General features: G+C 38.9%; 1 protein-coding gene across 1 annotated transcript in view; it reads left to right on the forward strand.

The window, feature by feature from the left end:
- VIPR2 (vasoactive intestinal peptide receptor 2) overlaps window positions 1-21,608 on the forward strand; it is a 51,085-nt gene extending 29,477 nt beyond the window's left edge. Inside the window, exons 6-13 of the mRNA XM_063415701.1 lie at window positions 1,647-1,788; window positions 4,503-4,653; window positions 5,581-5,641; window positions 7,956-8,025; window positions 11,453-11,544; window positions 14,245-14,374; window positions 14,461-14,502; window positions 16,049-21,608. Coding sequence (XP_063271771.1) covers window positions 1,647-1,788; window positions 4,503-4,653; window positions 5,581-5,641; window positions 7,956-8,025; window positions 11,453-11,544; window positions 14,245-14,374; window positions 14,461-14,502; window positions 16,049-16,219 — 859 coding nt within the window. The 3' untranslated portion in view covers window positions 16,220-21,608. The remainder of the gene's footprint in view (window positions 1-1,646; window positions 1,789-4,502; window positions 4,654-5,580; window positions 5,642-7,955; window positions 8,026-11,452; window positions 11,545-14,244; window positions 14,375-14,460; window positions 14,503-16,048) is intronic.
- Window positions 21,609-22,155: the final 547 nt, after the last annotated feature.

The raw sequence follows: 22,155 nt of genomic DNA on the forward strand, positions 1-22,155 counted from the left end.
CAAATTTTCTCAATATCTAAATATTCAGAGACCATTCAGAGCAGATACATAACCTGTAATTATATTTGGAATACCTTTTAAAAAATGAATGATGCCAGTCATAGTTGTATCCTTCTGTCTAGCAAATGTTCCAGGCAGATCCCAATGCAGGTTACTGCAGTTCCAAAAGTGCTGAAACCTAAACCCACATTTAATACAGAGAATTATAGACATTTGAATGTCACCCATCACCAGGTGTAACACATCAAGCATTTCAGAGGTGTACTCAAAGCCTACAATTTAAATATCCAACAAGAGATTTTTTTTCCAGTCTTACAGTTGAGTCAGGGAGAAGACAGACTTTTTTTAGGAGGCAACAAAATTTTCTTCTAAGCCCTCCTTCAAGTAGAATCCTTCTCTGTTATTTGCAGGGTGTTGGGGCCTCCCAACATAGTGAGTTGAACTAGGAGTTAATTTCTTGCCCACTAACTCCATAATGTTGGTTTAATAGCCTTGCATATATCCAAAATTTATTATTTGAGCTAGAGAATGGGATGAATCACTAATCATTCATGAGTTATTCAAGAAAACAGTTTCCTTCTATTTGTATCTTGCATGTATCTCTGAATTCCACAGGAACATGTGATGCAGTCCAACATAATAGAGGTATTTCAGCAAAGGATGTGCATGGCCACAGCAATCACTGCATGTTTGACAACTGTTTAAAATTCAGCCTGGTATTTTGCCAAATTCAGGGTTAGCAAGGCATATCTATTCTTTATTTCCTTACACTTACTGTAACTCTCCTTGCTTCAGTAGTTTCAGAATGGATTATATATGTTTGGTAAAAATCACAAATTAGAAGTTGCCACTGCACACTGCCATTACACCTATTGCATCTTCATTTTTTCACTGCTCATGCTTGCTAAAATGCCTTGGCTTCTGGTCTATTTCCAGGTGCAGCTCAAGGTGCAGGTTGTGATCACAAAAACATCTTGGCAGTTTGGTTTCTAGGGAATTTCTACAAAAAGAATCTTTCAAATTAGAAAATCTCAAAGAGACTGTATTTTAAGGGGAAAGCCCTCAACTTATAGCTTGCTTTCCCTGAGTACTTATTCACTTGGAATATTTATTCTCTCATTTGTTTGTAAGGCTTTCACATGGCTGCCAGACTAAAGGAGAGAAGCTTTGCATTCATTGGATAGAAAGGATATGTGATCAAATGTTCTGAAGGCATTTTTAATTGCTCCTGCATACACCAACATCATAGGATCAAAAATCACTATGTAGCAAAATACAAGAGTAAAATGAAAGAAGGAAACCAGAAAATAATATATATCTGAAATATATCCAGGATAATCAAAGTTGTATTTGCAAGAAAAAACCTGGAATGAGTGCACACACAGAAGGATACAATAACCTGTGTTTATTGTTAGCTTATGTTAAAATGTGAGAGAAATACCACTGGGATCTTTTAGTCTGAGATTCTGAACAGAAGTAAGAGATGAAAGAGAACAGCAAGGCAGCACTGATAAAATGACAGAAAAGGAAAGAATATGCTCTTACTCAAGGTTCATATTGCTAAGAAATGTCCACAGAGTAATAGAAGTCTGTTCAACAGTTTCTGTATCATAATCTAAAATGCCTGTTTTTAAATCTCATTTTAGAAAACTTCATTGTACTCGGAACTACATCCACCTGAACCTGTTCCTCTCTTTCATTCTACGAGCAATCTCTGTGTTAGTCAAGGATGATATTCTCTATTCCAGCTCCAACACAGCTCACTGTCCAGAGGATCAAACATCATGGGTAATAAACCTCATTTGCTACCTACACCATTTTGTCACTGAATTTTCCTCCCTGATCCTTTTAAATATTTAGAGTACCAAGATTTCAGTGTAGAAAATTCTGAAGAGGATATAATGTCTAGGAGAATGGTGTGTTAGACCTATCCAGATAAAGAAGGTTGCAGCACAAGTAGACCTTAATATTGTTTGCATGTCCATGAAGGACAATTTGTCATCAGCAAGACAAATCATAACCAGATAGAGCTCAGAATAAATATGACCACTGCATTAATCAGCTGGGAGAGCTGAAGACAAACAGGAGTGCCATCAGCTGGGAGTGATTACAGGCAGCTGCTCTGGACGTGTTCCAGCAGCTTTATCAGGGGTCCAGGAATTGGACAGGTATCAGTGGAGGGAGGGAAATAACTCAGGAAATTAAATATTTGCAGGCGTTGTCTTCATTAACTCCTCTGTACTTCTGGGCTATGACAGAAGTGTTATCATCTGCATTCTTGGCAAGCTAATATGTTTACTGCTTTTTCATGCACAGGGTTTAAAAAAATCTCAAGTCCTGCTGTTAAAAGAGTGACCTCTATATGATATGCCCCATTCTCTGCCTTGTTGTTTCAGTCAAAAATCCCTTCTAATTTTAATTAACTACAGTTTAGGCTTGTGAGAAAAAAATGGAAGTAGATATTTTTGTCTCGATGGAGCCATATTGTCCCAAAAAGTGAAGTCCTTAGCAGTGACTACCAAGCTGTATATAGGAATTCATAATCTGGGATATTTTCAGTGGAGAAAAACAGGAACTGAGTTAGTAGACCCCAATTAGGCAAAGTAGATTGCCAGAATCAGAAGTTCTTAGGTCCTTGAAAGACTGTTTTGAGCGGCCTCTCAAAATACTACTTAGTTTCTGCAACTTCATTTATACTCCAGTTATTCTTGGCTACAAAGCCTTATACTTTCCTGTTTAAATATGTCAGATTTTGTGGAGTGCTGGCTGATTTCTGTTGCATTGTACATGGGATGATCTGGCACCAGCCTGACAAGGCTGTCCTGTCTTGCTCGGGCTTGGTGCTGCCTTTCACACATAACAGCACAAGGGTTTGCCCCTTTTGTCATGTGTGTGTGATGTTCCACAGTTCTGCTGCTCTCAGAGAGCTCTAAAACACACAGTTCACAAGGCTCTGTAATAGGTCCTGCCTCTGGATTACATGGAGAATTAAATTTGGGTAACTTTACTGGTAGATACCTTCACTGTTCAGCATCTGTAAATACAGCTGATACAGGATTACCTGCAGGAGGAAGGGAAAATACTTTAATGCAGGGTTCTGGTATGTAAATTGACAATGTATTACAAGGGAATATTGGAATTTGTAAAGGATTGCAAAATTTCTGCTGCTGATCTGATTCTAAGGAGTCCTAAGTATAAAAGCAAATTTCAAGTTCCTTGATAATTTCAACTCTTCACACATTTTGAAATGCCTGATTTTATCCATCTTACATTTTCTGGCCCATTGCTGATGTGCAGTGAATATCCCAAAATGCAGAGGTACGATGAGTCTTACCAAAGTTAGCCAGCTTTCAAGCTATTTTTGTAGGCAGCTAAAATCAGGGGAAATGAATTCAAGCCTTTAGACTCTCCCTCAGTTTTCTGTATAGGCATGTACACAGGCATGAATGTTACTTGGGATGCACTGAGGTATCTGAGACATCATAGGGGGCTCATGGATACAAGGATTTATCCCTGAGGAGGTCTGTGCCCTTCTGGCTTAGCAGCTGGTGATGGTCTCACTTCTTGATAAACCTCTGTGTTTAGAGAGAGGAATCAGTCACTGAAAGTGAGTAAGTTATCTGCTTAGGTATCTGGTGGACTTGGAATTTTAAGAGAAGAATGCAGGTATGAAGGGTATTTAAAATGGAGAAGTGAGTAAAGCTGGCAGAAAGTAGAGATTTTATTTGGGCCAGTTTGTTTAGTCTGTTACATTCACCATATCATCACATTTCTCGGCACATTCTCAGTCCATATGAACATTTTCAGATTCAATTCTCACATCCCAGATTCCTGCTGGGAAGAACCAAAGTAGCAGCAGCCAGCACCGTGGAACATCAGCAGCACAGACATCTGAAAATTAATTCTGAAGAGCAACACACAGACTATAAGTATCATTTTTTGATACATGCTTATGTGTTTTGTTAACTAAGAAACTCCAAAATATTTTCTAAAGGGAAAACATTGTTTTTAAAAGTCCAGCCAATTTTTCTTCTAAATCTACTTAGTCATGGTATAAAATTATATTTTTCACTCAGTTTTACATTTAGCTTTGAAAAAATCATCGTTTCTTTGTTTATTTTTACTGTGTTAGGAAGCCATGTGAGGTTTTAATACATTTATTAGACTCCTAGTAGATTATAATTTAATTTTATAGCTATTAATTATCGAACTGTTGCAAAAGTGTGCCTGTATTGACAACCACCATATTTTTCTATATTTATCCTATGAAGTTTTCAAAATTTCTGAATGAATTTGCAATGAGAGCCATCTAAATAACTGTAATAATTCACTTTCTTTTCATATATACAATAACATTTACAATGTCGTTTGACTGAAGATAAAAATTTCTACTGGACGTGGTTTATTGATATTACAAAGACATCTGAGATTTTTGGCTGTAGTAATAAAAATAATGTGGCATTTTTCCTGTGACAAATTTAATCCTTCCTCTCATGTTTCAGGTGGGCTGCAAGGCAATTCTGGTGTTTTTTCAGTATGGTGTTATGGCAAACTTCTACTGGCTCTTAGTGGAAGGGCTTTACCTGCACATCCTCCTTGTGCTAATATTCTCCCCCAACAGACACTTCACCATCTACCTGCTGATAGGATGGGGTAAGAACTCACACATCTCCCAGTAATGTTCTTTTTCCTCTGTGTGTGTGTTAGTCAGGTTCAGTATTTCATACCCAGGTGTGAAATGTCTCTGGGGGTGACCCCTCAGGCTCACAGGTTCCTCTGCTCAGCTCCAGCACAGGTTAGAGCTGCTGTGGCATGGTAAAGAGCAGCACAAAACTGCTGGAGCATCACTGCTGCCTTGTTCCCTGGCACAGCTTTCACCTGTGCCATCTGCACCACACCTTACTCTGATGCAAGGACTGCCTCTGCAAAACACATGATTCAGGTGTCCCAATTTGTGAGGAAAAATAAAGTTTAGCTGACAGCCATGAGCTATACCATGCAATGTTCCCTTTTGAAAAGCCCAGTAATACTGTCCATCTGGTTTTAAATAAATATATTCCTTTCATTTACAGAAAGTGTGATGATATTTATATGGAGCACTTTAATGCTTCCAGTAATATGTGGTCATAAAACATTTGGGTGTTGCTGGGAAATGGGAATAAACCAGTGTGTGGACAAGGTTCCTTATGAAATGATTTATACTTCTATTTTATATTGTAGTCCTTGGAGGTGCATTGGGAATGCATAACTTGTATCTGTTTCCCTGTAAGTCACTCTGACACCTTGCAAGAAATCTAAGAAAAGATTTTTCTGTGTGTATTAGTAATTATGGCTGCATTTTTATGAGAAATAAACTTACTTCCCTGCAGTCTTTGTTTGTAATACATTGTTGATGTATACAAGTAATCATGTAGCTCATCAGATGGGCCTCTCCTTCCATTCACTGAACTGTTTCCTATATGCTGTGTATTTGGGGAATAACTGCTTACCAACAGGCTGAACTTTTTTTTTTTGTCTTTTTTTTTTTTGGTGGCCTTGTGTTTTTGTGATCATTCTCTAAACCTCTCTGGCATTTCTCAGGAATTCCTACGATATTCATCATTACGTGGACAGTGACACGGATCATTTTGGAGGACACTGGGTGAGTGTGTGTGGGAGAGGAGCTTAAAGCCCCCCATGCCTGTAGAGTCCTTGCCTTGGGTGGTGTCCTCACACAAAGGTGGTTTGCTGCTCTGGAGGGGACGGGCATAGAACTGGAATTTCAGAGATGGCAACAAAAGGACAGGTGCTTGGGGGCTCTTCAGCTGAGGTTTATACTTGGTGTTCATTTGAAAAACCCAGAGAGAAGGAAAGAGCAGAGATAGGTTGTGACTAGTGCTACTCCTTGGCACCCACATCTAGAGCCATCTGCTTGGGAAGCCAAAGGAATGTTTAGAACAGCACTGGGTCCTTGGGGTCAGTGCTGGAGCAGGTGCAGGAAGGTGCTGGGCATTCTCATTTGCTGACTAGAAACTCAGAAGGTTGAATTGTAGATAACTTTGGGTACATATAAATTATCTTCCCAAGAGTGAAGTGATGTAAGAGTATGTCAGATGCACGTAACCAGGTAGAGCTAAAGATAACTAGAGCTAAACCTGGCTCCTGGCATGCAAAGGGGAAGTGAGACAAGAATTTTGTAGGAAGTTCAGACTGGATCCTGCTGCTCCCAAGGACATTCCTAACTCAAACAGTTTGCACAGTCCTCTTTTGTCCAGCTATTATTTTTCAATTTATTCTGTAATTAAACTGAAAAATCATGTCCTACATAATTTCAAGGCTTTCTTTGCAAGACCTCTAATGTAAACCAAAGGCAAACTCCTTTTTCCTTTGTCATTATGATTAGAGAGGAAGTCTGAAGGGTAATTAATCTTTAATCTGACTAATCTTTCAGAGCACTTAGAGTATTTGGATCAAAAGTGCTGAGCCCAGGGTGAAAATTAAATATTCAGTTTTTCAGAGAGAGCTTCAGGTTCAGTCTCACATTTTCACAAACACGTTCCATTCATCTATAACCTAAATATCCCACAAAAAAAGGAGTAATTTTAGTTGTGCCTGTCAGTTGCTTTAGATCTTCTTGCTATCCAGAGGTCAGCGTTAAGTGCACAATGGAGAAGCGTCCTTACACAAAGTGAAAAGGCTTGGTTCCCACAAAGGTCAACATTCTCCATGATGTCTAATGGTACAGCTCAGTGTGCTTGATGTTTAAGCTGATTTCACAGAATCAGAGCATGGATTGGGTTGGGAGGCACCTTCAGGACCAGTGGGTTCCAACCCTCCCTGCCATGGGCAGTGATGCCACACTCAGGTTACCCAGAGCCCCACCCAGCCTGGCCTTGAGCCCTTCCAGGGATGGGGCATCCACAGCTTCTCTGGGCAGCCTGTGCCAGGCCTCCTTACCCTGCATTATCCTTAATGCACGGGTGAGGCCACACCCTGAGACCTGTGTCCAGTTCTGGGCCTCAGGAAAGACATTGAGGGGCTGGAGTGTGTCTAGAGAAGGGCAGCAGGGCTGGAGAAGGGTCTGGAGCACAGGTCTGGTGAGGAGCAGCTGAGGGAGCTGGGGTTGTGTAACCTGGAGAAAAGAAGGCTCAGGGAGAGCTCATCACTCCCTACAGCTCCTGCACTGAGGCTGTAGCCAGGTAGGAGTTGGTCTCTTCTCCCAGGCAAGCAGTGACAGAAGAGAAAGTGGCCTCAAGCCACTTGTGCCAGGGGAGGTTCAGTTTGGACATCAGGAAGAATTTCTTCACTGAAGGGGTTGTAAAGCATTGGAATGGGCTGCCCACAGAGGTGGAGTCAGCTTTCCTGGAGGTGTTCAAGATGTGCCATGGTCTAGTGGAGCTTGGTCAAAGGTTGGACTCGACGATCTCAAAGTCTTTTCTAACCTAAATGATTGTGACTTTATGAGTAAATAATTTCTTCCTGATATCTAAATCACTTCTCTTTCATTTTTAAACCGTTCTCCCTTGTCCTATCACTACATGCCCTGGCAAAATGTCATTTTCTCTCTATTTTATAAGCCCTCTTTAAGTGCTGAAAGGTGACAATGGTTTCTCCATGGAGCCTGGTTTCTCCAGAGTGAACAACCCCGACTCACCCAGCCTGTCTCTGTAGGAGAGGTCCTTCAGCCCTCTCATCACCCTTGGGGTGCCCTCTGGACCTGTTCTAACAGGTGCACATCTTTCTCATGCTGAGGACTCCACACCTGGACACAGTGCTCCTGGTGGGAAAATCAAGTATGTCTTTTAAAACAAAGGAAATAAAGTTTATAGCAGGAAATGATTGAATGCCAAATTCTAGGCTACAACAGGCATTATTTTAGTATGCTTTGACTTGTTTATAAGATATACTTGTCCTCATAGGTCTTGCTTGCCAGATTATATTAATGTCAACATGATTTTCCCTCTTTTTTTTTATAGTTGCTGGGATACAAATGAGCACGGTGGTCCCTGGTGGGTTATACGAATACCAATTTTAATTTCTATTATAGTAAGTAAAATTTGGAGCATGAATTATAGATCTGTTCAGTATTGTTGTGTGCATGTAGCCATTATTCTTTACTGCTAGTTACAGATAGGCAAGAATTCTGTTTTAATGAAAAGAAATTGTGCTGCAGGAGAAATGTTAAAGAGATGCCAAGGCTATTAAAATTTGTTGCCTTCAAAATTTATCTGCCTACTATTAAATGAGCAGTTGCTTTTATTTGTGTGTTGTTCTTTCTTTAACGTCTCTCCTGTTTATGAGCCAGGAGGAAGGAAAAATCTAATTATACTTTTCAATTAATTGCAGATTTGGTTTTTTGTGTAAATAGATAGTCCTGCAATTGAGAATCTGATATTAGTCATGAAAAAGTATGGCTGTGTATACCTTTCTTTAATTGGTCGCCTACTGAAATGCATATTGAACATGAAGTATTTGCAAAATAATACCATTTGAGGATGCTTCATAGGGCTTTTCCTGTTTGGAACTCATTAGAATTACTGGTGTAGTGTAATAATATTCCTGGTCACTGTAATGATTGTGTAATTAAATTTGAGCATAATATACTATGGTTAGATGTCCATTTCTGAAAACAGTCAGAGAGCAAATTAATGTATTTTAGATATACTTACTTCATTTTTAAAATTGTAGGCAGAAAATCTAGGGCATTATTAGATAACACAAGATTTCAGGAATCTGCATTATGTTTGGGCTTGCCTTTCAATCTGTGCCTGCTGAAAATCATTTTGGGAGAAATTCCTGTCATCGCCATCAGAGTGAATGCTGCAGTTTGAAGAGAAAGCTGCAGTTTGAAGAGAAAGAAGAGCAGGCCATATGTGTGAAAAGATATAAGGTAAAGCCTCAAAGATATTTTAAGTTGTGAAGAAATGAGCATGCAACAGAACTACAGCACGAAGGGAATATCTGGACCTCAAAGGAGCTGGAGAACAGAGAACAATCCAGAGTGAAGAAAATATGTTGGAAGATAAAAGCAAAACAAACCACCTGGTGTTTACAGGAAAGCCTGTTCTCTGGATGCTCAGTTTGAACAGCTCTCTGAGACTTCATGTGCCAGACAGCAGAGCTCCTCCAAAGCAGTCCTAGGCCTGGAAGTTATCCCAGGGCACATTGGCAGATCTGAGCTGCAGCTGGATCTTAGTAAAGACTGGGAAGAGTTTGATTTAAACAAATGGAATACCGGTCAGGCAGCAAAGTTTGATCTATCCAACAGTATCACGAGAGTAAGTTCTGATACCATTTTGCACAGTGGGAATGGCTTCAGTGAATTCAGTGTGTCAGAACCCTCCCTGGCATTTCCTCTGAGAATTTTGGCTTGAGAGAAGTCATTTGGCAGACGTTCACACTTGATGCTGTACACAATTCCGAGTTACTCAGCTGGATGTGACTGTTCCAAATCACAGAATCATTGGGTTGGAAGAGACCTTCAGGATCATCGAGTCCAACCCAGCCCTAACACCTCAATTAAACCACGGCACTGAGTGCCACATCCAATTTTTTTTAAACACATCCAGGGATGGTGACTCCACCACCTCCCCAGGCAGACCATTCCAGTACTTTATCACTCTTTCCCTAAAAAACCTTTTTCCTAATACCCAACCTATATTTCCCTTGGCACAGCTTAAGACTGTGTCCTCTTGTTCTGCCAGTTGCTGCCTGGAGAAAGAGACCAACCCCACCTGACCACAACCACCTTTCAGGAAGTTATAGAGGTCACCTCTGAGTCTCCTTTTCTCCAGGCTAAACAACCCCAGCTCCCTCAGCTGTTCCTCACAGGGTTTGTGTTCCAAGCCCCCCACCAGCCTCGTTTCCTCCTCTCAATATCCTTCCTCAAGTGATGAATGTGCTGTCACCCCTATTCTCTCCTTCTCCACAAATACTGGCTCCAATGCATATGGCAAGTTAATATCCCCTGCTCTGTGCACTCAGCTGCACTAAGTCTGCAGTAACAGGCTTCTGTCTGTTACCTTTGTAGACAAACCTGTAAGTAATCATCTGCCTGAAAAAATGTATGTTAAGTTTAGCAAAAGCCTATATTTTCTAACATTCCTTTTTTTATTATTTAAAAAAATATATTAGATATAAGTTTCCTAAATTTTTATTTCATCTCTGTCAGTTCCTGTCACTTCCCTTCACCTGTCATTTCAAACAAAGTGTTAAATACAGAGGGATATGCTATTGCTATGAGCATGGTTTATTTATTGGTATTCCAAATTCTACAGTTTGTGTCAGAGAAGACACAGAAATTATTTGAAAAGCTCGGAGCCAAATTTTTAGGAAAAAAAAGCAGAGTTGCACCATGAAGACAGATATTTACATCAGTGAGACAGGCATGGCCTGGTTAGGTACCCACCTCCTGATTTTGTGCTTTGGGATGGGGTTAGTTTGAAACAACAAAATTCTCACGTTCACAGTGATATAATTTTTTTTTCTCTAGAATAATTTATTCTATGATGTGTGCATTAGATGCAGCTGTTTATATCACTGGAGTTACAGTTTTTAGCACACACTGTTGCTCTGAAAATGTGGATTCCAACTGTTCCCTTATTTCAGGATGGATGTGCTGTATTTAGTCTGCAGTTTTCTAGACCACACCAAAGAATCCAACACCAGAAGGGATGGTGACCAGAGGAAGCTTAAAGTCAAGGCTGAAGAAATAATGAGAGTGAGACTTAGGATATACTGAGTTTTATACTTCAGTTTACTAGACTGATTAGGTTCTGATTATAATGATTTTTTATGCAGGTGCCTTCCTGTAAAGTAAAATACAAAATAAAATAATGCTACAGTTCTGTCTCAGAGGGCTGTCATGAGAATTAGGCTGCAGGGATTCAGTTGGACTAGATGATCCCCAGAGGCCTTTCAAGCCCATCTATTCTGTGATTTCTTCATTCATAATGTCAGCATCAATAGCCAAGACAGTCAGATACTTGTGAGAGGCCCTTTTTGTGTTTGATTGGAGTAGATCAGCTGTGCAACAATCCTCTCTAACCTTCATTCCAACAGGAAATACTGAAAGTTGAGGTGAGGAGCACAGGAGCAAGGTGCCTCTGGGCTTCTCGTTGTGAATCCATGTGAAAATTCAGCACAGTGCTTGATTGCAGAAAGCCACATCCAGTGTCCCATCCTGCTGGGAAACCTGTCCTCAGCTGAAGCAGTGGAAGGAGGATATTTCTGACAGCTGGGGGTTTCAAAGACCTTTGCCAGCCAGAGCAGCACTGGTGGGCACGCAGTGGTGGCTGGACAGGGCAGAACTGGTGCTGTAGAACACAACAGGTTTGGTGCTGCAGAGCTGAGGGGTTCTGGAGGGAGGTGCTCCACTCCCATGCTGACTGGAATCCTGTCTTGATGAGCATTTCTTTGTGCTGCGTATTGAGTAGAGAATTCAGAAATCACCATTATATTTGTTTCTTTGCAGGTGAATTTTATACTTTTCATTAGCATTATAAGAATCTTGCTGCAGAAGTTAAGATCTCCAGATGTCGGAGGAAATGACCAGTCACAGTACAAGTGAGTTATATTTTTAGATATTATAGACAGAACCAAAATAATCTCTTTAAGATTTCATCTGCAGAAAACCAGTAACTGCTGTGTTTCCATAATTACATTTAATTTAGAACTACTTTTAGATATAGTTTAATAAATACAACTGTGCTGAAATGGGGATAAATATATTTTTATCAAACATTAACTTAAACAAAAAATACTTAATTTCAGAAAGACCGGCAAGCTGTTCTTGAATTTCAGTTTAATCCATAAATGAACATGTTGATACAAAATATATGGAGAGTAATATCTTTCTTTTGATATATAAATGTTTCATTTCGAAACATTCATTTCAAACTTTTCGACATAAGAAAAGTTTCAAAATCAAAACATTTTTCTTCAACCTCCTTAAATCCATTTTTTAAATTTCCAAAATACTTAAATATATTTTTAGAGCTGAAAAGAACTTTCATTGTTACCAAAATTTTTAAAATGAAATATAAAGTTTTATATTGATTTAAAATACCGTCTTTACTCTTCTAGAGGTAAAGAGTTGTTTCTGGCTTAGATCAACTTCATTTCTCTTCAGACTTTCTTCTTTTGTGTTTTGGTTTGAACATCAAATCCTGAAATGTCTCTTTGTTTCCAAAGCTTTAAAATCAAGGGATTTTGGGGCAGAGTTCAAATACATTGCTAAAACTGGGTTTGTTCTTTATTGCCATATCTGTTATTGTTGTTTTTTATAAGTCTTGCTGGATATGTAATAATCTGCAATCAAGAGTCTGTTGTAGTAGGTCTTATTTCAAAGTCCAGACACAGACTCTGACAGTTCAGGGTGTCAATATGATACTTCAGGGACAAAACCTAATATGAACACTGAAAATCCAAAGCCATGCAAGTGGCCTTTGAAAACATGCTCCAGGATAATACCTTTCCTTCCTTTAAAAAATACTGGATTCCTGTTCTAAAAGCTGATAGAACATGATATGCAGAAATAAAGAATATTGTTAATGCCAAGAGAAGCAGGACCTTATGTGTTTTGTTGACAATGTGACATGTTTGATGCAAAAAGTGAAAAATTCTGATCTGCCACAGAAAAGTCAACACCACTGGACTGACAAGCACGTTTGTTTTGCAGAGCTACTGGGGTCTTGTTTTGTGTTTGCTGATTCAATTATTTAAATATGTGGGAGAGCTTATTGAATCTAGATGAAATTGTACAGTTGCCACATTATTATGTAGTACAATGGCCAACCCTTAGGCAGGAAACCTCCTCAAGTTTACTTCTGGTGACATCAAGTTTTCTTTGCTTCCATGTGGTATTTATTTATTTTTTGAAAATTAGGCATTCCATTACTTTCAGTGCCACCATTTCCCACACTTTACTGTAGCACTTTATAATATGAAATATTCACATTAATAGCAACTCTGTACTTCATTATTCAGCTCTGTAAATTCTTTGCTTTTAGCATTTGATTGTCTGATTAAGTTTGCATTTCTGGTCTTCAGCTGATACCCACGGGAAAGTAGATTAACCTCCTCAAGAAACTGCATCTACAGACCAAATTAAAAGATCTGGGAGGCTCTTTTATAAAACTGCAAATGCATTTTCTAAAATACAGAGAACAAGCCTGGTTTGTTTGTCCCTTTATTTTACTAATATGTAAGTGCAGTATAGAGAAAGTAGCATCAACTAGACAAAAATTGCTAAGCCAAGCATGGCATGAAAGTGAAATATGAATCTAAAATGAATACCACTCATGCAAGTCACCATTTTTCTTCCCTTCCTCTGAACCTGCTTGTAGCTGGTTCCATCCTTTTAGTTGTTCATTTTACTTTTGTAGTGAATAAGGCTAAGTTAAAATAAAATCAGTTTTCCATTTCACTTGGTAAACCAGGAAATTTGCTGCCTGTGTCATCTCCTCCAGTTGTAAATTAATTTCTTCTGCTAAAGAATCTGTATTTTTCCTACTTCTGGTATCATCTTTAGATGTGAGGTGTTTACTATTCTTGAGAAACTGCTGTCAGAAATTATTATTTCTACATAAACAGATGCAGCCCTAGGACATTATGAACAAAACAAGGCCATGAAGAATGACACTGAAAAAATAAAACTAGTTGAAATACCTTAACTTTTCTGTTAAGATACATGAATTCACAACAGCATCCTTTCAATGTTGTATCAAGTTGTATTCATCAAGACATTGATGAATTATGGAACTCAGCATTATAACTTCTCAAATTTTATCTGATACATTATAACCTCTCAAATTTTATCTGATACCAGACATCCAAAACTGTGCATGACTGGCCCTGTATAATATATAAAACTGATGTTATTAGAGTGAAATAAATGATAGACAAGGCAAAAGTAACAATTTATCATTCCAGTAGTTTCACAAACTGTTTTTCAGAGTAGTTCTGCTTAGAAATTCAAAGTTCTCTTTCCTTAACTTCAGTAGTATCTTCTGCTGGATTGTGTTCTGTAACTGACAACACTGAAAATTATTTAATGGTATATGCCTAATACCATCAGTAAAGCTATGAAATTTTAGTATTTGGAGCCCATGAAAATCTCACAGTTGAGATGAACTGGATTACATTTGCAGGTACTGTTTGAATACTCTGCATGTGCAATGTACAGTTACACATTCTTCTCAGTAAAACAGGAGCTCATCATTAAATTATGAATTTTTCTTTTTCTTTTCTCTTTCCTTTATCCAGGAGACTTGCAAAATCCACGTTGTTGCTTATTCCATTATTTGGAGTTCACTACACTGTGTTTGCTCTATTTCCTGATCGCAGTTCCAACAATTATAAAATAATCTTTGAGTTGTGTTTGGGATCTTTTCAGGTAAATTTTAAGGTTTTTATTCCCAAGAAGTTTTATTGACCTAGGTGAGTGCTGCTTCCTAACTAAGGAATATTGTCTCTTTCCAGGGGTTGATTGTTGCAGTCCTGTATTGTTTTTTGAACAGCGAAGTAAGTCTCACCTTTCCTATGGAGAATGTTAAATATTGGTTTTAGTAAATGTATAAGTGCCCCTATAATTCTGCTGTAATACACTAAACTGTTTTAGAAGATGTCTGCATTCCTATTAGTGAAATATATTTGTGACAGTTTTTACAGAACAGGAGAAATCAGTGTAGTTGGGTAAGGAGATTTAAGAGCTGTTTAAAATCTAATTCCTTGCAAATTGAGGTGTTAGTGTCTTCTGCTATTTAGTAGAAAACACTATTTATTATCTAGCTATAATAATCATGCTGTAGTCAAGCTCTGTTAGAAGCAATGTGCAGGTGAGGTGCAGCAAGCCTGGAAATTTATCCACAACTTGAAATACCATTTAGTAAGTATTTGGGGGTAATATTCTGTCACTATCTAAACCTCAGAACAGCAACAGATTTTCACAAGTGCTCAGCATGTCATAGATTTCATAGTATCAGCTGAGAAAGATGCAAGGAATTCCTTTTGATTTCAGCCACCATGCAATGTCTGACAGAAGGAATCTGTCTGGAGACACCTGCCTGCACAGACAATGAACATTTAGTTCTCCTGAGCGCTGTTCTGGTCTTTGATATACATGAGATGCCTGATTTTGGGCTAATCATTTGATTCTATGCCTTTAAGTACATGAGATAAATAGCTTGATACCAAAACCTAATGTTGCAGCACAAGTAATACAAAATTGATTTTTGAAAGTGACCTTAGGGCATCTCTTCACAGACAGTGTAGGCAGTCTTTGCCTCAGTTATGTCCTTTGGAAAATGGATTGGGTACTCTAGAGGGGAGGGATGCCGTCCAGAGGGACCATGACAGGCTTGTGGAGAGGGGAGAAGAACCTCAAGAGGTTCAACAGGACCAAGTTCAAATCCTGCACCTGGGTCTGTGCAGTGCTGACTGAGGGATGAAAGGGCTGAGAGCCATCCCACAGAAAAGGACTTGGGGATGAAGAAAGGGCTCTGAGCTGGCAATGTGCACTTGCAGCCCAAAAAGGCAACTCTATTCAGCATCACAAGAAGCATGGCCAGCAGGTCAGGAGAGGTGAATTGGGACCAGTACAAGAAAGACATGGAGCTGTTAGAGCAGGTCCAAAAATTATCAGAAGGCTGGAACACCTCTCCTGTGAAGAGACGGATTGCTCAGCCTGGAAAGGAGAAGGATCTGGGGAGACTTTATAGCACCTTAAAGTACATAAAGGGGGGATCATCAGGAAGATGGCACATTTAAACTGATATGTGGTAGATTTAGGAAGGAAAAAGTCTTTTCTGTGAGGGTGGTGGAGACATTGTAACAGGTTGCCCAGAGAAGCTGAGGAAGCCCCATGCCAAGGCCAGGCTGGATGGTGCTCTGAGCAACCTGGTCTGGTGGAGGGGGGTAGGATTACACAATCTTTAAAAGTTTGTATCAACCCAAACCATTCTGTGATTCTGTTCCTAGAGATCCCCATGTGACAGCCAATAGACGTGGAAAAATTCCTGACATAAAAGAATTTTTTCAGCTCATATTGTGCATTTTGTTTTCAACACAGGTGCAGGGGGAGCTGAAAAGGAAGTGGCGGAGTTTGTGCTGGAAGCAGACAGCAGGCAGGGATTACAGACTGCACAGCTCCATTTCTCGAAATGGGTCAGAAAGTGTTTCCCAGCTCCACAGGAATTCAAGAGCTCACTCATTTATGCAGACAGAGACCACCATGATATAAATGAGCTAGATCCCCCAAAACATGAACAACTGCGGGATATACTGTTCATCATGCAGCTTGATGTGATATTTTATAAAATGTACAGTTTAGTGCTTTGCTTTTCTACATGTTGGTATTTGGGGAATTGGTTTGTGCAGCCAAGCTGTTTATAATGGAGAAGCCTGCCACATGGGTGCTTTCTGTTTTGTTCAAATGGTATTCATGTTAATTCTGATGTTCTCTTGCAGTTTACTAGCCGTAACATTCAAAAATTCATTTTCCATAAAGGTCCCTTTACCTTCTAAAATGGCTACAAGATCCATACAGAGTATCCTGCTCAACGCAGACTTCTTTGGCACATGTAAGGGTTAAGATGGGAAGCAAGAAAAATTTTTATACTTTATTCATACTAAAGGAAACATTGCCTTAAGGATTAGGAAATTCTTTTCTAATTACGGAAAATAAAATTAAAAAAAAAATAAATCTAAGACCATAATTAACCGCACTGGGAGTTCAGTGTGCTAATCCAGGAAATCGTGAACATGATTTACACAGAGGGGAAAAGGTAGTACTGCTAGGCTAATGGTATAACTTTCTGCAGAGTTTGATTCCAATCTTGTAGCTACTTTCAAAAGTGTTGAGTGTAATGTTTGGGTGCAGAGTGTAGGGCCACCTTCACAGTCCATACAGAAAAGAATACTATATTACTTTTGAATATAGTAGTTCTCAGTTGTTCTCTTCTGTTTTAAAGTCAGAGATTTGTGTTGATCTTTCATGAAGGAATTTTCTGAAGAGGAATATTTTATTGCTAAAGCAGTCTTGAATAGGATAAACAGCCTTGGATAGCACATTACACATTGAAAATACCATTTTTTACAGTATTATCACTGAAATCTGTTTCTAGGAACAACATATTTGACTGCAAAACACAAGGAATATTGCAGTGAACTTACAATTCCCATTTAATGAAAAATGTAAATTCTTTTAGGTTTATTCAGTTCTATATCTATCTGAAACGCTTTAAAAATTAGTCCTGACCATAACTCCAGGGAAAAAAAAAGTTAGATAGAATCCCTAAAAATTACCATAAAAGGGATTAAAAAAGGAATTTTCAACAATGCCAAGTCTCTTATGTAGCCACATTAAAAAAAAAAAGGCAGAGAACTGATAGTCTTATAAAAATATACATAACATTTCTACTCTTTAAAAGAAATAAACCCAGTGATGTTCTCTTCCCGTGTCAACACTTTACCATGTCCACCCCACATTACAAGTGGGAATAATATGTATTTGCATGAGTACCTCCATACAAACAATTGCCCTCATATTTCAGACAAATATTTTATGGAGCCAGCAGAATCCAAGGTCCCTACTCTTGTCAGCTAAAGGGAAGAAGAGCAGCAAGGGCATCTCTTGGTAGGCATATTTGTACATCCTTGAAAAATTACCAGTATTACTGAGAATATTGTCAACAGCTGTCAAAGTGTCGCTACGATTCTTGGTCTGATTTAATCCAGCTATTTAGCAGTCAAACAAAAATTCTTTTCATGGATTGCCATGGAGTCAACAAAAAGATTTGTTGGACCAAAGATAGAAAGGGCTCCGTGGTTCACATGACTGCTGCAGAACGTGGTGAATGTTACACGACACCAGTAGGTATCATTTGAGTTAAACAATCGTTCCAAGAATTGTCACTTACAAAAATTGAATTTAAAGAAGCTATTGATCACTTCCAGATTATTCATAATGTTTTCTGTTTGGCAAAGTAACTATGAGATTCTAGATGGAAGTAGGCTGCCCAAGGACATTCACATGGGGTCTAAAGATGTGTCCCTACACACATACTTAAACTAAATCTATTCCCGAAGATTTTAGACTGAGGAAACACTGCTGAAGTTTAGTATGTTTCCTATATCTCTGGAAAAACTTATCACAAGCCCTTGTCTTCAAATATATGAAGATCCACTGGAGCTTTGGGAGCTGCTTTTACACCCAAATTGAACACATCTGTGCACATTAGGATTCTTTGTCTGCAGTGGCAGTGGGACTGCTCAGTTCCCTGAGATGTGACATGCAGGATGTTCTTTTTTTCCCTTGATTTCTAGGGTAGAAAGGCACATGTGAGAAGCATTCAAGTGTGCTCATCTTTTTGCTCAAATGAGGTTATGTGAGCGAGCTGACACACAGACAGAATGATAGCACAGAAATAGATGTTGCAGGCAATCATTTCCATCAGTCTGTTCTGCATGATGCATCACCAATTATTTGTGTTTATTACACATTGTATCTTAGAGAAAACTGTCTTTGTTCTAATTAGGTGAGCATGGAAAAAATCTGCATTTTAATTATTTCTGGGTTATAAAAAAGAAAAACCTTAATAAGAAAATACATTTTACATTGCAACAAACCAGCATTGTTTCCTTTAACAGGGTGCAGATGCATTTGGGCTTGATTCTACTTTTCATGTAGGGTGAAATTCCCCATGAGAAATTTGCAGTGGAAGAGCACAGAGGTGTCACTAAGTTTGTGAAGGACAATGTGGACATGCAAAGAATGGCACATAGGAGAGAGAGGTGCTGTATATATTTTTCTTTCAAACCAGTGAAAAGTACAGTATTTTGGAGAACCTAATCCCTCTATTAATAATATAAATGCAGGTAATCTGAATACTGTTTTATGAGACTGTTTAACTTCATAATGCTTTGTGCAACCATTATCATGGCAGTAAAGACACCGAGGGCACTGCACTCACTTGTTTTTACTCCCAGAAAATTTCTGATTTTCAAATAATTTTATGTTAAGTTACAGCATCAACCCTATTATCACCAGTTTGGCTTTCAGCTGCCTTTTCATGGACAGATACACATGATATAAAAATGTCTGCAACAGGTGCAGAACAGTTTGACAAATCTAGAACTTGGTCAATGTTTTTCATCTTTACAATACCCAGAACAAGGCAGCTTCTCATGGTCTTTCATTGCATTTTGCTGAGGAGTATGGGATCAAATGCTCTTGCTCTGTGCTGTGGTGACTCTAAAGAACAATGCAATGTAACACCATTTGGCCTTCTGGCATGCCTAATCCTAGTTCTCACTCCTAGCAGCATCAGGGGAGGAAATAAGAGGCTGCAAGACAAATGTAACCTTTCCCTGCACCCCCCTCTCTTTATTGCTTTACTGCCTTTTTCCCTTTGGTTGCATCAGGGTCCAAACTGAGCTGTAAAGTCTTCAAGGCAGGAAACCTGTTTTTTTGTCCATCCCCGCTGAAAAGCCAGCAGCACAGCTTGTGCTTACTGAACAAGCATGGTGATACAGTTCAATCCCAGTACCATGGTTAATTGTTGTGCTTTACCTCCCCTGGAGGCACCATTAATTCTGAGTGATTTCTGTCAGCATTACCTGCTGCTGATGCCTGAGGGACACAGTGACAGCTTGCTCTCCACTTACTAAACACAATTAAAAATATACATGGACACTGAGTTAAATTTTCCTCTGCAGAGTCGATTTCAGCTGGGTGCTTGATAAACTCAGGTGAAATTCATCTGCCCTGGTTTTGGTGTCTAAAAACTGCACGCTTGTTTCTGACTTTTAAAGTGCCTTCCACAGTCATCATAGAGAAATAGGCACTAGTTGAAGATGACTTCTTCTGTGTTCAGCTGGGCTTCTGAGGCAGGAAAGCTGGACCTGGTGTTCTCTGTACTTATAAATTGATCCTGGGGTAGCTGGCTAGTACATAGATTTCTCACTCCATAGATAAATCAGGTAAGATTGTGCCCCTCCAGAAGAGATCATTAACCTGCCTGGGTAATATTACAGATACTGTATACAGATACAGATAATACAGATATTCCTTTTTAAGCTGATTACCTTGGGTTGGCCAAACTTATCCTGCACAAAGAAATGTGCAGTGTAATTCAAAAGGTCAGGCAGGGGAGGATCCTGCAGTTCATTTGGTCCTTCCATGATAAAGACCACAGCTTTATATCCCATTTTGATTTGCCTGGCCTCAGCTTCCAGGAGATGTTTGTTGTTTGGGGTTAGGTGTTTTGCTTTTTGCCTTTTGTAGGGGGTGCCATATGCTAAAAGAAAGTGCTTTATAGTACCCAAAATTTTCTTTATGTTGTACTACAAGTAGCCAGCTGAGGAATACCCAATCTATTGGTGGCAAATAGCATTACAAAAAACCTTCTACAGTCAAGTTGGAGCCATCCTAACCCACTCTGTAGCATCTGCTCCATGTCCTGATTCACCCTAGGCTTCTCTTTGCCTTTAACGTGCTAGAAGGGAAAGCAACAGCCACAGACCCTCAGCAAACCAGAGACTCTGTCTGGAGCAGACTGATGAAATAAGGCATTGTCAGGTGCATGTGTCACACAGTCCATGTGCAAAGACTAAGATGAATCATATGCATCATTTATCCTCTATTTTTCTAAAAATCATCATCTGTTAACTGTGATTTTGCCCAGTTCAGCAAAGTGATTTGGGATAAAGTCCAAATTCAGCCTATACAGATTTTTTTCAGACATCCTTAAGGAAAAATCAAGCCCTAAATATGTCTGACAAAAAGAAAGAACTGGCAAGTAACCTGCAGACCAAGCTGCTATGTGTATAGGGGTCATTGTCAGAACAATTACTGTCTGTGCATAGGGATACAGCAAATACCTTTACTAACAGAAGTACCTTCACGTTACCATGAGTGCCTATATCAGTTGTGGGCTGTCAGTACTACCCTGACACAACCAAATACAGAAGTTAGGAGGCAGTTCTATTCTGTTGCTAAAAAAAAATTTTAAAAGCGTTCTAACATATGTTACAAACATACATCAGGATAACATTTAGAAGGAGCATTCTGTGATATGGTTTGACCACTCTGTGTTGAATCTGGTTCTGCCCAATGATAGCAGGTTGTAGTTAAATCTAAGTCAGGAACATTTCCATTGTCAGCTAAAAAAAGTGACTGAAATGTCCCAAACTCCTCTATTTCCCAAAACACTGTAATAAGTTTATGATTACCTGCAGCTTTTTTTGTCCTGGCACATTAATATGAGTACTACTTCAAATTTCTCCTTTGTCATCTTTGTTATATCTGTCAAGTATGGTAAAAATTAAATATGATGTAAATGAATGTGATTATTTTTTACAAAATGTACAGATTATGATGTTGTATAGATTAATGTGTGTAAATAGATTTCATATTGTAATTCACTATAGTTTTCTTCTGGTTTTGCTCTTTTGTTCTTTTCTGGTTTCAGTTTTTAATGTCACAAACCTAACAGCCTCCTCTGATATGTTATCTATAAAGCTGTGAACAAGTAAGTGTTTACATCTTTATGCTATTACAGATAATGTAGCCAATAACACCATAATGGACTGAAGAGGAATCAGAGAATAAAAATTTTAAAAGTTTTGCACAAAAATTCTGTTATTTATGTTTTTTAAAAATTGTGTACAATTATGCAGTTTTCTTACTGATTCAGTGGGTCATGGCCATGCTGAAGGATGTGGCTAAGCTAATATTTCACTTTTAATTCAGCAGCTGTTAGACACACATGTTAAAGAAAAACAGTCTCTAGCTTCACTGAGGAACATGTAGCTTTCTGTAACTTAGGTGTGCTTATAGGGGCATGAGAATGGCACACAGCCAGAGCAGAACCAGGTGATCCCATATGTTGTGTATGGCCAGCAGCTATTTCTGATTTATCACAGCTTGCTCTAAACTTGATTGCCCAGTTATCTGTCAGAAATACAGGTGTCTGTCAGGAGTACAGTATAATGCAGTAGTGGGAACAAGGGAAACCTGTGAAGTGTCTCCTGTAGAGGCAACACCATATATCACGGGGTTTTTTCCCTAAAAGATATGTATTTATTTCTATACCTGTAATGGGAATGGGCACAGGAAAGAGTCTGCCAGTGGTGTGTTGCTGATGGGGCCAGAGAGATGAGAGTACATGTGGGGGA

The sequence above is a fragment of the Prinia subflava genome, chromosome 1, assembly GCF_021018805.1.
Source record: "Prinia subflava isolate CZ2003 ecotype Zambia chromosome 1, Cam_Psub_1.2, whole genome shotgun sequence".
Lineage (NCBI taxonomy): Eukaryota > Metazoa > Chordata > Aves > Passeriformes > Cisticolidae > Prinia > Prinia subflava.